We start from the raw sequence: 16,245 nt of genomic DNA on the forward strand, positions 1-16,245 counted from the left end.
TATTCCTAATGAGCAGTTCTAATGCAAACTTTATAGAGAGAAACCTTATTCTTGAAGCCTCTTGGGATTTTTCAAGTTTTCAAATTGTTACTGCTGCTCCAATCGGGGCGGGGCGGGGTGGGGGAAGAGTAGAAATTGAGGTCAGTTCAGTATCGATGCTGCATTTCTATGCAGTTATTTTGCAGCAAGTGCCATTTAACTGGGATTCCGTGAAAACATGCATTAAACCCTGTATATGTACTGTATAGAGGTGCCGTAGGAAAATCACGTTACTTGTAAACATTGTCGGTGGTAGGCAGCTTGGACTCTATGGCTCTATACCCCGCTGAGGCCCCTCCCCAAGCCCACCCTCTCCAGGATCCGCTCCCAAAATCTCCAGGAATTTTCCAACCCGGAGCTGGCAACAGTAGTTCTACTCCAGTTGAGTAATGGGAGTAACGGGTCCTTTTGTTCAAATTTTAGATAGGGCGCACAGATTACACACGTTGCTCATTAATACACTTTACTCATTAGCACAAGTTATCAGCCAAAAACTAACGCTGTAGCTTTTCAAACGCTGCGAATTGAGGTTGTTTGGAGGGAAGACAGAAAAAAAATATGGACAAATGGACTCTTAACCCGGCGGCCATTTTGTGGAAAAGACACTATTGAAAACTAACGGGGAGGAGAAGAAGACGACCGTTACTCGCGCGTGGCCGCTTCGGGCCGCCGACCAATCAACTTTCTTCTTTTAAAGGAAAAAAACAGCCTTACGGCCAGAGCCTTTGCCACTCTGCCCAATCAGCAGGCAGCACACGTGGTGTCCTTTGTACGGGCCCGCGCCCGTCGGGAGCGAGCGCCGCAGCCCCACCCAATCGCTACCTGCCGCCTTCTCCACACCCCCCCGCCCGAAGAGACTGTGGCGCCTAGGGGCGCGCGCGCGCGCGCGCGCGCGGAAGGGGCCAATCAGCGTGCGCGCCGAGGCTTCCTCGCGCCGCTGCCTCCTCGCTCTCTCCCCCCTCCCACCTCTTGCCCCCGCCCGCGCGACGTTGCTCGCTGCTCCCCACTCGCTCCCCCTCCCTTCCCGACCCCCCCTCTGGAGGAGCTGAGCCCCCCCTCCCCCGCTCGTTGCCGCCGCCATGGACCCGAGCAACTGGAGCAGCTTCATCTTCCAGGTAACCCCCCCTCCCCTTTCCTCCACCTCCCCCCCTCCCTTCTCCGCCAAAAAAAACGGGGGGGGGAGCGCGAGCAGGAAAGGACAAGAGAGCGCAAGCGATCGCTCTCGGCTCCCCGCTCACACCCTCCCTGCCCCGCCCCTCCCCTCGGGAATCCCAGCGGGCGGGGGCCTTGCGCGCGCGGGCCGGCAGGGCGCACTCGGCACGCGCTCCCACCCCCGCCCCCCGCCTCGCGCTGCCCCAACGGTCACCTCCCTCCGCCCAGCGCTGCCTCGCATTCCCCCTACCCCCTCGTTCGCCACGCTCGCTGCGCCCAGCCCCTCCCTGCGCCTCGCGCTTCTTCCCTCTCCCCCCCCCCCCCCGCCAACGGTCACCTCCCTCTCGCGCTCGCTCTGCCCAGCCCCTCGCGCTTCTCCCCCCCACCTTTTCCCCGCCAGTTGCTCCCTCAGCCCCACTCCGCCTGTCAGAAATGCCCCTCCCTGTCAAAGGCTGCTTCCCTCCCCACCTACAGTCTTTCCCACCAAATAAAAGGCTTCCATATTGGCTTCCCCCCCTCCGCGCCCCTCTCACCCAGACCCCAAGGAGAACTCTTCCCTTTCCCCCCTCGCTTCACTTTAGGGCTTGGCCACACATGCGTTTTTAAAAATGCCTCCTCGTTATTTCCTCAGTACTTGCCCCCAAGGGTACAGTAGTAGTTAGAGAGGGAATGACTTAGAGGGGCCAACAGGTGTAACCTGGATTTTCCACCTGTTTGCTGCCTGCCTCTATGTTAACTCAGACGGAGGTGGTCCCTTGACATAGGACAATGCTGAAATATCTCAGTCCACATATATATAGTACATTGGTTGGTTGACATAGTTCTTAGGCACAACCAGTAGGAAGTATGTTCTTGTGATTATTTGCATGTGTGGCTAAAACCCCTTGGCTAGAGTTCACATACATGACCCCAATGGAATGGATCACGTCTCTTACTGTGAAGAAGAGACTTTCCCCAAACTTCCCCCTCCCTCTTCAAGCCTTTTATGTAGATGGCTTTCTCATTACTCCTGTAACTCCTCCTATTTCCAGGTCTAGCCAAAGAATAACCTCCTGCACCCTTTTTTCTTTCACCTGGTATTTCTGTATGAACCTCCAGTTGGCCTCCCTCCTTTTCTATTGCCTCCTTCCTCCTGCCTAGGGCTTCCTGTTTACAGAGCCCTGCCTAGGCCTCTCCAAATAGGCAGTTTCTCCCATTGCTGTATGGCCAACTGTTAGTGTTTCTCCTTTCCCTGTGTATGTGCTGTACCAAATCTGCACTGCTCTTCTTGATCCTAGTGCTTTACTCTCATATATATGCCTCTTTCCAAAACACCCGAGTTCTTCAAAGCTCCTTTCATGCCCCTTCTACATTCAATAGATCCCATGCACACCTTATGATTCCTGACCATACCTTCTGTTGTTCAGGGTCTTTGGCTCACTCTGTTCTCCTTCCCATCAGAAGAAAGAGGTTCCCATAATATTCTCTCTCATGCACCAACATCTAACGCTCCTCTTTATCACAAGTACAGTGTCCTTCTGCCTACATGAGGTCCCACTTGGTTCACGCCCTGCTTTTTTATTCCTACCTTCCTCCCCCATTCTGCTGCTCTTTCGCAAACAATTATTCCTTCCTCTCTCATTTCCCGTTTTCCTCTTCAACACCACTTACTCACTAAAACTGTTCCAACAGCTTCTCCAAGTTTGTGCATATTTGAAGACATTTGGTTCAAGCACTTGCTGCCTCCCCTACTGCTTCTCCCCCACTACCTGGTACTGTCTTATTCTCCTCCCAGTATACACTTAAGTTGTTCCAGCGACAGTTTGAGAAGCTGATCTAAGCCATCTCCTTGACTTTTTGTTGTTGCCGCTTCTTTTGATGTTTGATGGTTTAACCCCTTGGTGTTGGATAGACACTGTTCCAGCTTGCTGAGGGATGGAGTGGGGTTTTCTCACCTAGTGTTTTCTGATCTCGTTTCTTTTTATCTTCAGCAGAGTCACACACAGAACCCGCTGCAAGTTGGGACAGAAATCCCATCCAGGTTTTTTGCCACTCAGGGCTGCAGTCAAAGCCCCTTCCAGGTGAGCTTTATCTGTGCAACAGTGAGGAAGAGTAATGTATCCCTTTGGAAACAATAACCCATTGAGGAAGCCAAGTTCTGTATTCTGCCTTTTTGTTTGAAAAAATACCCAAGGCAGCTAACAATAAAAACACAGACAAAAGTAATCAAAATCAAACAGCAAAACATTAGAAATCTAACAGCAATAAAATCTTGAGGCAACAGTCAGTTACTGGTCAAAGGCTTTCTGGAATTGATGTTTTTCACATTACACTGAAAGACCTGCAAGGATTTTGACAGTCATATCTATCTGAGGAGGGAGTTCCATAACTTTCAGGTAGCAGCTAAGAAGGCCTTCCAGTATAAGTCTTTGCCAGTCATATTTCAGATAGAGCAAGTTTCCATATCAAGGCCCTAGTAGCCAGCTTCAAAACCAGAGCAGATTCATAACATGTAGAGATGGTACTTTAGGCCCAAGCCATTTAGGGGTTTAAAAGTCAAAACTAGTAATATGAACTGAGCCCCCAAACAAACTAAAAGCCAGTGCTATTGATTAAGTTACTGGTTTAGCTATCCTTTTAACAATTGTTCGGAGACGGATCACTTTTACAGAGGCAGAGAGGTAATGATCTGGTCAAGATCATCCCACAGAGTTAATGGCAGGGGTTTTGAGCCCAGGTGTAAGTATGCTATAGTGCTGTTTTGGAAAAAGAAAAACCCTTGAAGTTTCTAAATTCAGAACAGCTTCTTAGTATGCAGGGGTTAATTATTGGCTTTATTTACCATTGTTAAATTTATTTTGATTATTAAACAACCTCATATCCCTTGGGCTTGGCACACAGTTATTGGTTTGACACTTGAAACACATCTGCATATGCTAACTGTTCAGACTTGGCACACAGAAGGTATAACAAAGTGCTTGTTTTTTTTAAAAAAGCACAATGAGACATAGACAGTTTTTCAAAACAATATGGGTCAGATTGTATGCATGAAATGCTATGTAACCAATTGGTTTACAAAAGTAAAGTATGTTGTTAAGTTGTAACCAACTCATGGTGATCCTATGAAGTTACACCTCATGGAGTTTTCAAGGCAGGAGATGAGCTGAAGTAGCTTGCCATTGTTTTCTCTGTTCCTCCCGTCTTCCTTGGTAGGCTCCCATCTAAGTCCTGACCTTGCTTAGCTTCCATGGTCTGACAAGACTGGGTTGTCTGGGCTGTTACCTGATTTATATAGTCCTTTACAATCTCTTTTCTTGATAACCTTGTGAGATAGTTGCTCACTTCCTTACTGCTGGATTTGTGTAATGAGTCTTAAGGTTTCAGTGCACCCTCGTCTGGAGTAAGCCCCATTGAACACAGTGAAACTTGCCTCCGAGTAGATATGCCTAGGATCTGGCTATGCGTGGCTGACTAGGGATTTGAATTCAAATTTCCCAGTTAGTCATAAACTGAGAAATTAGCAGCTAATTTATAAATGAGGCCATTTCTTCCCTGCTTTTACTTCAAGGAGAGAGAGATTACTACCTCCTAACTAATGTTTACATGCTTACAAGAGCTAGTGAAGGTTGTCTTTTAGGAAGCAATGGACCTACTTCCTTGCTATATATATATATGTGTGTCAAGGGGGTTCGTGGAGGCACTAGAGCATTGAGACCTTCTTCTAGATAGCCATGCCAACTTTTAAGGGCTCTTGATATCTGATGTAGGCTGGACGTAGGCCCTAGATACCCCCTTCATCTTACATCTGCAGTGCGACTAATGAGGAGAAGCCTCTTGACAAAGAACAGATTGCCTCTAGTTTACACTTTGAGGTATGAAGATGCATCCAGAAAAAAGTTAAAATGTCCTTTTGTTTTAAATACATATTTTAAAAGCTTGTCAGAGTAAAATGGCCATTGGTGGGACAACTCCAAAAACACTCGTCCCTGCCGAGGGAGCAGGGAACACAACAGGGTCACTGTGGAGATGGTCTTTTTATATACAGCTGTAAATATGCTATGTGACTAACAAATCCTGGGCAGACAATATATTTAGTAAGTGTATTTGCAGGGCTTCTCTGATCTTAAAATGTTTTTGGAAACACTCCAAGCCAGTTACTTCTGAGTAGCTAAACAAGCCTGGAGCAGAGTACTGGGTTGTAGTAATTATTCTCATGCTAAGAGGAAACAAAAGAATTTCATGTAGGCAGGGGGATGACTGATCAGCATTTTTTAATACAAACAAGTCTGCAAGTCTCAGGAAAGTGAGGCTGGGTGAGAACAGAAGAAGTTTTTAATACTCGGATTGGTGGTACTGCATTAAGCTGTTATATGAGTGTAGGTGGGGTATAGTGGGGAGATTGTTGGACCAGGACTAAAGAGCCCTAGGCTCAAATCCAGTGTGGTGGTTTGGTTAGAGTTTTAGACTAGGATCTGGGTGACCCAGGTTCGAATTGCCACTCTGCCATGGAAGCTCGCTGAGTGACCCTGGGCTAATCACACACTCTCAGCCTAACCTTCCTCACATAGTTGTGAGGATAAAATGGAGGAGAGGAAAAAGATGTTAGCCACTTTGGTCCTCATGGGAGAGAAAGACAGGGTATGAATGAAGTAAATAAATAAAAATGAATCCTCAGTCAGTCCTGAATCTCACTGAGTGATCTTGAGTGAGCTCAGACTTTTCCATATTCAGTGAGGGATACCCAAATCTATATTTTTCAGCATTAGGGCATCCATGTTGATTCACAACTTCTTGGTTAGAACAAAGTCCTCAAATTCAGGAATAGCCAGTCCTTTAACCCCAAAATATGATTTAATTGTTCACTGGAGTTGGCAAGGCCTTCTAGCCAGTACTTCTGCTTGAACTCCACCTCCAGCATGTGCTAATGTAATCATCTCCTACTAAACTGTGTGTTTACATTCTTATCTCTGAACACATGGAGTGGTATGTGCATGTGGATCCGTCATTCCCCCAGCACACCCGCTTGCAAACAGTTTTGTTCTCTATAGCCCCATGCTTACCCATTATATTTATATCAGTGGGTGTGTATATTGTCAACAACTGGAAGCTCAGGCAAGGAGAGCTCCTTGAAGGAGGTAAAACTATTCCAAATTGCATTGTGGGATAGGCTGCTCTCTGTGGGACTCTCAGAGTTCAGCCAGACAGCAAGAGTGGAGTAATTTCCACCCTTTATTTCCCCAGTATAAACATAATGTCTCTGATTAATACAACTCTGAATGAAGTATTCAACAGTTAAATCTGCAAGTATTCTGGAAAGCAGGAACATGGTGGTCTTTATGGCCATTCGGGCTTTATGATTGTAATTCCTATAATTACTTTTTCATTACATTTATGTCTCACCTTTTTACTAAGTTGTATAAACTTTTGAATCCCAGTGCTAGGAGGCAATATCAGGGGAAAGCCTTGGCCTCTATGCCCTTTTGGGCACTCTAGGCTTAAGTGGTGGTCGCTGTTTGAAACAGGACGCTGGACTAGATGGCTCACTGGTCTGATCCAGGGCTTTTCTTAATTTCTTATATATGGGGATTCTGAGATGGCCTCCTAGCCTGCTTAGGTTCATTATGGTTGCTGTATCCTCTGGCTTCAGACCGTGCCCTGGAAGATGAACTATTTCAGTCTCTCTTCTACTTGTACAGTCAAAGACAGAAAGACACCTATTCTTGCTCTAAATGTTGCATAGAGATTAATTCAGCCTTCCTTATATGTATTTCTAGGTTGATTTTAGACTATTTTAATAATAAGTAATTGACAGCTCCACTTTAAATGGGAATTAGCTGGCCCAGCCCAGTTTCCCCTCCTGATTTACTAGAACACTGCAGCAATTCAGGATTGGTTGTTCGTTGCTCTCTTATTCAATTACACAATCTTTTTTTTCTATTCAGACGGCCACCACAACAGCCCCTCCCCAACAGTCAGCCACCCCTGCTGAGTCCCTTCAAGTGGACCTCTTGCCAGTTTTAGCTGCTGCCCAGGAAACAGCAGCAGCTGCCGCTGTTGTTGCTGCTGCCACTGCTTCTGCACCAGCTGCCTCCACGGTAGACACAGCTGCCCTGAAACAGCAGCAGCCTTCCGCTTCTGAAGGTGGTGGGGGGCAGGTAGCACCCCCAACTCAAACCACCCAAGCCCCAACTCCCCAGGCAGCTCCTTCCACACCACAGCCAGGTGAGGCTCAGAAGAAGCCGAAGAGCAAAGGGCCCTACATCTGCTCCCTGTGTGCTAAAGAGTTCAAAAATGGCTACAACCTGCGACGCCATGAAGCTATTCACACGGGGGCCAAAGCTTCTCGTGCTGGACCTACGACCATGAAGATGCCCACTATGGTTCCCCTCAGCTTGCTTAGTGTGTCGGCCATCGGTGGGACAGCCCCAGCAACACCTGCCCCTGCTGAAGGGGCAGGGAACACAACAGGGTCAGGCGCAGGGCTGGTGACCACTACAGCGTCAGGCAAACGCATCCGGAAGAACCATGCGTGTGAGATGTGTGGGAAAGCCTTTCGGGACGTCTATCACCTCAATCGGCATAAGCTGTCACACTCAGATGAGAAGCCCTATCAGTGTCCTGTCTGCCAGCAGCGGTTCAAGCGGAAGGACCGCATGAGCTATCACGTCCGTTCGCATGATGGTGCTGTGCATAAGCCGTACATCTGCAGCCACTGTGGGAAGAGTTTCTCACGGTATGAGAGTCAAGGGTGCTAGGAGGAGGCAGTTCAGATGGGGATTATTTCAGGGTTGACTTTTGTGAAGTGCACTTCTGATACAACATAAACATTTGTAGACAACATACTGAGCATGGCGGGCACTGGGGACATAAAAATAAAGAGGAAAGACTAGATTTTCTCATTCACGAAGTATAGGGAAATTTGTATGCCAGATAAGATCTACTCCCCTCTCACCTCGCCCATGACTCTTGACTCCTTTGAACTTTGTTTGCTCCAAGTTTTTTGATTTTTTTGGTAGCACTTGGATTTTCTAAGAAAGACTAGAAAACCTTTGGTGCTCCTGATAAAGGCAGCATAGGAAATCTACCTCCCATTCTTAGCAGCAGCTTCCACTGAGTTTTTCTGCACATGTTCGAGCTGAACAAATGGATATGTGAGAGTGGGATAAAGACATGTGAAAGCATGTATCGTTTTGGGTGTGGCCACTGACTAATTTTAATTTGGCAGTGTATAGGTCTCACCAGAGAGCTTTCCTATTTACACCACTATTTCCAACAAAACTCAGTAGAAAAAAATGTTAGCTTTTCTAGGCTGCCTTAAGATTGCACTTGTTACAGAAGGTTTTCTGCTGGGATTGAGACATTTTAGCAGACCTGAGAATAAAAACATGAAGTCCTAGAGATCCTGTTTATGAGGATAGCAGAACGTTAGTGGGAAAGGGCCAAGACAACACAGCTGTGCTTGTAGTTTCATGGTGTGTTCCACATGTTAATATTAGTGATTTCAACACCAGAAAGAGCACAAGGTAAGTCCTTTGTGAATTATGTCACTTAAGGTGCAAAGTGGATAATTGAATGTTACTCCCTACGTAAGCAGAATTAGCAGTAAAGCTAGAAGTCTTGATAGGATAGGTTTCCTAATACAGGTAAGTTTTTTTTAACATGAAATCTCCCATATTCCAGGAAAGACTGAACAATGTAACCTACATTTGAAGGCAAGTAATTAAAATAAAGTCAATTTGTCGGGGTGGGGGGACCCACACTTTGATAACTAAACCTTCATAGGCTTATTTAGTAATAGTATTTTGACATGCTGGCATCCAGTATAGAAATACCTGAGTACTGTGATCTGAGTTTCAGTTTTTTGGAAAGTATTTTAAATTCAAAGATACTAAATACACATGCAAAACTGAAGACAAGCAAGAACCACAAAAGAATAAATCAAGCATCTTTAACATATCTGACACAGAGACTAAACTTGAATCTCCTCAACTTGGAGAATAAATCATAAAAGAAAAAAATTGTATGAGGCTTGTGAAAAGGGTACAAGTCTGAAGCTCCTGTTTGCCTGGAAGCAACTGCAAAACACCAGGAACGTATGTGCTCTTCACCAGAAATAACAAAATTTTGTATTTATGTTAGCAAACATAATTGCATAATACTTTTTAAGAGTTCAAATTTGAATCTTTTAAGGAAGTTTTGGAATAACCAAACCTAGGAGATTGGAAAGGATTTTTTATTTTATATACTGTCCTTCCCCTATTCCCCAGGTTTCTTATTTTGCAGACTATTCCCATATTTCCAACATCATCTCCACAGCGCAGTGATTAAAAGCTTGTTTAAAAAACAGGATAAGAGATTCTGCAACAGATTTAGCCTTAAGAGACATCAGATGAAACCATAAAAGACCAGATTGAAAGCAAAATGATAACATTCCATGATCTTGAATAGCTTGAATAATTTTTCCATAGTTCTGTTTTCTGGAATTAGTTTTTCAAAAGTGTGCAATTTGTAAGTAGAAACATGTGGAGTGCATTGCTAACTGTAAGGAGGGAGAGGCCAAGGAAATCGATTAGATAGCTGATGGGGCAAAGTTAACAGGAGAGAGCTGTACAGGGCACTAAAATACCACAAGCTTGACCAAAAAGGCCTGTTGAGGTAACAGTTTTTCCCTTTGGGCTTTTGAGCCTTTAGCAGAAGATGCTTTCATGTTTAACAGTTTTCTGTAAGCTTGCACTTTGTAAAAACTGTTCAAAAAACTTAACAATTGTAATTTGGGTATCTGTGTTAGGCCCAGATTCTGCATGAACATGCACTTATATAAAATACCCAGGATACTGACCACAGCTTCATGCAGTACTTGAATATATGGATAGCCAGGGAAGTCGATTAGACATCAGTTGCCCTATGATTGTTAAATAAGCACTTAGAGAATGCAGTCATGTACCCAGGCTGACATCTCTTTACACAAAAAATGAATACACTTGTTTGTTTTTACAAAATTACAGAGTATTTATTCCTGGCTTCAGAGCCAGAAGAGGCTGCAGTTTTGTTTTCAGGTCTGAGTTGCAACACCGAATGAGCCAAAGAGTTGTCTTTTCAAAAAATACACTTTTGATTGCAATTTGAGGATTATGCAATTTTTAAAAAAACCTTAAAAAGTAAATATTAGTGTGGTCGCAGCATACATACGAACTCTGGGAAAGAAGAAGTAACTGCCGAAGATGGCATCTGAAAGTGGGATCTTTTTGTTAAAAATGTAGAAACAAGAAACTTTACAAATTAAAATCAGTAGCTGCCTTGAATCCCTGGGGAAAGGCAGAATGTGAATACTTCAATAATTTCAAAAACAAGTGGAGCCTCTGAATTTTTAACACTATTTTTTAACCTTCACAAATAGTTGGGAATATTCTCTAGTTCTAGGAGACCTATTCTTAGGTCTCCTAGCTTCATCTGGCTTCCTGTTGTCTGATCTCTAGGGAATCAACTACATTCTTACATTTTCCTTAGATTGTTTCCTATTTTAAGTTATTTTGTAGTACTCACCTGCATCTCCACTATGACTAATTAATAAACCTTGAGTGCCTGAATGTCCCCATAGCCATCTTGCAAGCTCTTGAAGAATATCCCTAAGTGTCTAATCTACCCCACCAAATTTATATCAGTATACCTCTAATCACCATGTGCATGTTCTGAAATAAGTAATAGCAAGAGTAAGGAACCTTGGGGAAGCTACTGTTTAATGGCAGGGCTCTTACTGTCTGAATAATATATTCAAGGAGTGCTGTCTTTACCAGTGTAGATATGGGGAAAGCTGCACATTTTTAGTGCCTGCATCTGTTAAAGGTGCTTGAGCTGTGCCAGTGAAATGGTAAAAAGATGGTGCAAGATGGTTCCAGTAGATCAGTTCGGGGTTAAGAGGGAAAAGGTAGATGAGATAACGGAGTTTTAAACTGGGAAATGAAAAGTCAAGACCAGATTTCTGACTTGCATTTTTCCTTCCCTTCCATAGGCCAGACCATTTGAATAGCCATGTGCGGCAAGTCCACTCAACAGAGAGGCCCTTCAAATGTGAGGTATATTCTCTCATTGACAGTATTGCTCCCATCACTATTCTACGGAGTGATTACCCAAGAATTCATTTCTGTGATAAACGGGGGGTGGGGTGGGGTGGAGGAGGCTGACTGTTGCAAGCAGGAGCAAAGTTCAGGCACCTAAGGGGAACCTTGTCCATGGGCTGGACCCTTAGCATCTGGTTGACTCAGGAAAGCTGGCCACTGGAGACACCATCTTTTCCCAATGATCATCTTTTGCAACTCTTTTCACAGAGATGTGAAGCAGCCTTTGCCACCAAGGATAGGCTGCGTGCTCATACGGTCCGTCATGAGGAGAAGGTGCCATGTCATGTGTGTGGAAAGATGCTGAGTGCTGCCTATATCACGGACCACATGAAAGTACACAGCCAAGGGCCGAATCATGTCTGTGAACTGTGCAACAAAGGTAAGGGGGCAGATCACCGTAGGGAAGGGAATCAGAGAAAAAAATTTACTCATCAGTGTGTGAGGGGCACTAGCAGTCAAACTGGTATCTTTAGATAGTGAAACACATTTTTTCCATTCTTATTCCACTTGACAACAAAAGTCAGGCTTGTCTAGTCCATTCCACTAAAGAGTCCATTTCCTTCCTTTCCCCAAATAGCTCATTGTCAGATTGAACTAGACATGCCTAATTTCCTCATTACTTTTCCTAAGCTTAGCAAGAGACTTATACAACTTGTGACTCATGCACTTCAACACGTGCCTAGCAGCCATGTACAGTGACCCACCACAGCTGCCTTAAACCTTTTGTTTTGCTGCCTGCCAGGGGTTCCAGAAATAGGGAGGGGGCAAGGATTGTTATATTTTGGAGCGAGTCACAGTGTATGGCTGGAGGGATGCATTCAGCTAATAGGTCACAACAAGTTGTGCAGTCTTGCTTTCGAAGAAACAAGCTGAGCTTTAAAGAATCCTAAAATCTGACCAAATTTGCTTTCTGTGAGTATTAAAGTAGAATTGCAAATGAAGCCCACTATTTAATTGATGAGAAGAAACATCTTGAAACCAAACAGCATTATGATACTCTCTTGATGTGAAGCTGTTACTCAGTCTTTCCATTTTCTCAACAAACAACAATAAAACAAATTGTCTGGCTATTCCACTAGCTCATAATGCTTCCCCCCCCCCCCTCCCAGCTTGCTGGTCCAAGCATCTTGTTCTATCTTGTCAGAAGCTTAAATGGTTTAAATGTTCTGTAAATGGAAGATAAAAAGCTGTGAACTGGAAACAGGGCCTGTGTTTCTTTTAGTTTTGTCTGTCTGACATGTTTGTTGCCCAGTTGGATACAAGATTTAATATATATGAGAACATTAATCAGAACTGGCTGGACAATTTGCAGATTAGCTGGGAAAAGTCAGAAGTAACAAGTCCTGATGAGTCTCTTGTTTTTAGCTGTGCTTTTTCTCTGTGGTAATTCTTGGATTATCTATCTAGATAATGTGCCTCATTTATTCATATATTAAAAATTGCACTACTAACCAAAATAGATATCTGGATTTTCTGAATCAAAAGGAAGGAATTTGCTATTAATCACTTCATGAAATTCTATTAAGATTTTTAGGTAGCTTGTAGTGAATTAAATGAAGTAAAATTAATAATCTGATAGGAGTTTGGAGTGGGTAAGTGAGATCCTTTCCTCTAGACATTTCTGATCTAGGATTAAAGTTTTGATATACTGTGTTAAAAGACTTGAATTCCTAATACAGATCTTCTCAGTGCCCAGATGCAGCTGCCCCTAGGGTGGAGTCAGCTGTTACTACAGGGATAGGTTGCCTGGTGGCAAGACACAGCCATCTCTGGGATGAGGAAACTACCCTTAGTCAGGGATGCCTGTTGCACTGGATCCTTTCTAGGTGCTGAGACGCAGCCGCCTCTAGGGTGAGGCACAGCCAAGCACTACAGGACACTGGGGTACGCTTTCAATAGGCCGGACACTGACCTGGCTGGTTTTTGTCCTTCTCCCCCTCCCGTAGGGTTCACCACAGCGGCCTACCTCAGGGTCCACGCGGTCAAGGACCACGGACTGGCCGCCCCGCGGCTGGAGCGTTTCCTTTGCAAGCTGTGTGGCGTGCACTGCAAGACCCCGGCTCAGCTCAACGGGCATCTGCAGACGCACGCAGGAGAAGGGGCCGCGGCCACTGAGGGCCAACCGCTGCGGTGAAACGCTGGCCGGGCCACCAGGCAAGAGCCGCTTCCTTCTGTCCTGGGGAATGGGGAGGGGAGGCCCATCTGTCCCATAGGGTGTCCTCATATTATAGGTGGGAGAAGAGTGAACCCCAGCTCCCCTAGGGCGGCTGCATCCTAAATTGGCATCCCTCTGCCAGTGTTTGAGTACTTGAATATTGCAGTTGTCTGCCAGATTCTGTGTATATGTGCGATAATCAAGAAATCCTTTTACAGCTTCCTTCTACAAGGATGGAACCTAAAATCTGGTGTTGAACTTAGCATCCTGAAGATTTGAGCTTTTTCTAAACAGATTAAAAGGCGCACAAAATCCTGTGAAAATTTTGTTTGTCTGGAAGTTGAATTTTAGGGGATCCTATTATTTTTCAGTGTGTAACAAGTATTTTTTTCAACCATTACAAGAAACTTCAGTAATGCTGGAGCTACCAGTATTATGGTTGTTGGGGGTTTTCCGGGCTGTATTGCCGTGGTCTTGGCATTGTAGTTCCTGATGTTTTGCCAGCAGCTGTGGCTGGCATCTTCAGAGGTGTAGCACCAAAAGACAGAGATCTCTCAGTGTCACTGACAAAAGACACTGAGAGATCTCTGTCTTTTGGTGCTACACCTCTGAAGATGCCAGCCACAGCTGCTGGCGAAACGTCAGGAACTACAATGCCAAGACCACGGCAATACAGCCCGGAAAACCCCCAACAACCATCGTTCTCCGGTCGTGAAAGCCTTCGACAATATACCAGTATTATCTTGAGATTAGCAATAGATAAGATGCGTTGATGGGAGTTCTAATTCCTTTCTGCCTTTACAGAATTTGCTTAGAACTAAACTACATTTCTCACCCTGCAGCTTGTGAGGTAGCGATGATAATAAGATACCACTCAGTGAATGCATTAGCATGAGACGCCATAGGGTATGATGGCAGATTTTCTATTCCCATTCACTGCTGTATTTTGTATGTTGGGCTACATTCAGCCCTACTCTTCTAGAGAGCTACAGTAAGTGATGTACCTGGGGGAATGAATCTGAACCCTTAACCTCCTGTCATGCACTGTGACAGCAATTATAGCTCACTTTTTGTAATTTTAAGGCATTGCAGTATTTAAGTCTTGCTCCTGTATTGCCTTCAAAAGAGCGTCTTAAAAAATGTCAAGATAGTGCAATCCAGTCCAATTGACTCTTATATTATATGAATCTTAGATGATACTGAATGTTATCTGTCATTTCAGAAAAGGCACTCCATTTTAGGTCATGGGGAAAAAGGATACCTTTTTTATTTAGGGAATGTATATGCCACCACTCTAAATTCTGCTTATAGGAGAGGAAGGGGCAGCTGCATCGGTTCTTTGCTACATGAAACCAACTGAATTTTCTATCTCAGTGCTCCAGTTTAAAAATGAGAGGGTTACTAGAAGGAAGCTCACGGAATATAATGGGAGGGCAGACATCCTGAGAATGAAAAAGAATTTGACCTTCTGTATCTTTCTTCCTCCACAGGTACGGGTGAGGTCTGCCCCCTCGCGGCAGCTGTCTCAGCCCCACCTCCTGCTGCCGTCACGGTGCTGCCCATGGAGGGAGCCTCGGTTGTGAGCCAAGCCCTCCCCACGCAGCCCTGGTGATTTGTGGCAGTGGGGAGGCAAGAGCTGACCCTCCCAGCCCCATCCCTCTCCCTCACTGGCAGCTGGAGCCTCCAAGCCCAGATGGATATGCAGTGGCCATATTTGGGTGTCTAATTTAATGGTGGTTTCATTCATTCTCTCCCCTGCCTGTGCTCATAAAATAATGGGGCTGGGAAAGCACTTGTCCAGCCAACACAGCCTCCCTTCTTCAGAGGGCGCCTTGTTCTGAGGGGCGTGGAAGGGCTTTGTGCGCATTCAGAGAGCAGCCTGATTTTACTGACTCCCCTGCTCTAGCACCCTTTTTAGCCCCCACAAGGGTCCTTAAAATCCATGCACCCTCCCCTGTCCTTGGCCAAAATGCTACCGTCTTTGTCCCCATAAGTCTCTTGCTCATTCCAGCAGTGTCCCCTCTAGCCCCTGAATGAACTATGAAAAAGTGAGAGAGAGTGGGACAGAAAGACTTGACTAGCTCAGCTCAGGAACAGAAAGCATGAAGGGTTCAAGGCTGGGATATCTGTGGGCCACAGTTGTGGGACAGTATTGCAGCTGGAGAGGAGCTGAGAATTGAAGGTTGAACGGGGTGTTGGTTGAGGGGATTGGCAGAGCTTGGGGAGCCCACAGAGGGTATGAATCAGGACTGAGGGGTATGCTGGGTCCCTGGAGCTCACGTCTGGGCTAATATAGGAGGGCTGTGGTAGGATGGGATGGAGAAGGGCTTCCATGTCTGGTGCCCTCCATTCCTTCCGCTGAGGAGCTGCTCTGAATTTCCTTCCCTGCCCAGCACCTCATTCTTCTGTGGTGTCTGTTTTAATGCTCGATTCCCTTGGCTTACCTTGTGATTCGTGTTCCAAGCGTGTCGGCCTTCTACACCAAGCGTTGATACCCCACCCCCAAATACCTTCCTTGTTGCATGCAGCCCCCCAGTTTGGGGTTAGAGTCTCTTGCTTTTTTGTATTATATATATAAACAAATCCCCTGACATTTAAAATAAGCTTCTTCTGTGTTTTTTTGTTTTCGTTAACACAAAATGTAATGAAGCCTCGTCCATCTATCCTGTCTACCTGCTCCCTTCCCCAGCCCCCTAAATCCTTCCCTCTTCTGTGCACCCTTCTTTCTGGATCTGTGTCTCCACAGCAAAAATTTTTAGTAAAAACATTGAAGGAAAAATACTCACCTACTCTTGTCTGTTT

General features: G+C 45.2%; 1 protein-coding gene across 4 annotated transcripts; it reads left to right on the top strand.

Moving 5' to 3' along the window:
• The first annotated feature begins 920 nt into the window (after nucleotides 1-920).
• MAZ (MYC associated zinc finger protein) lies at nucleotides 921-16,224 on the top strand. 4 transcript variants are annotated; one of them, XM_054993589.1, is made up of 7 exons: nucleotides 921-1,154; nucleotides 3,162-3,251; nucleotides 7,113-7,903; nucleotides 11,180-11,243; nucleotides 11,496-11,667; nucleotides 13,235-13,442; nucleotides 14,934-15,020. In XM_054993589.1, exons 1-6 carry the CDS (start codon nucleotides 1,119-1,121, stop codon nucleotides 13,420-13,422), a joined length of 1,341 nt encoding a protein of 446 aa, XP_054849564.1. In that variant the 5' UTR covers nucleotides 921-1,118; the 3' UTR covers nucleotides 13,423-13,442; nucleotides 14,934-15,020. The 4 variants fall into 4 exon arrangements, with proteins under 4 accessions (XP_054849564.1, XP_054849565.1, XP_054849566.1 ...); XM_054993590.1 differs by having other exon boundaries at nucleotides 3,165-3,251; XM_054993591.1 differs by lacking the exon at nucleotides 13,235-13,442 and having other exon boundaries at nucleotides 14,934-16,224.
• Nucleotides 16,225-16,245: the final 21 nt, after the last annotated feature.

Source organism: Eublepharis macularius, chromosome 12, assembly GCF_028583425.1.
Source record: "Eublepharis macularius isolate TG4126 chromosome 12, MPM_Emac_v1.0, whole genome shotgun sequence".
Classification (NCBI taxonomy): Eukaryota; Metazoa; Chordata; class Lepidosauria; order Squamata; family Eublepharidae; genus Eublepharis; species Eublepharis macularius.

Bases quoted from the DNA above. Each gene is read 5' to 3' on its own strand.
- MAZ (XM_054993589.1), top strand. From the start codon at position 1,119: ATGGACCCGAGCAACTGGAGCAGCTTCATCTTCCAG. The intron at 7,904-11,179 runs GTATGAGAGTCA...TCCCTTCCATAG, and splicing joins TGTGGGAAGAGTTTCTCACG to GCCAGACCATTTGAATAGCC. The intron at 11,244-11,495 runs GTATATTCTCTC...CTCTTTTCACAG, and splicing joins AGAGGCCCTTCAAATGTGAG to AGATGTGAAGCAGCCTTTGC.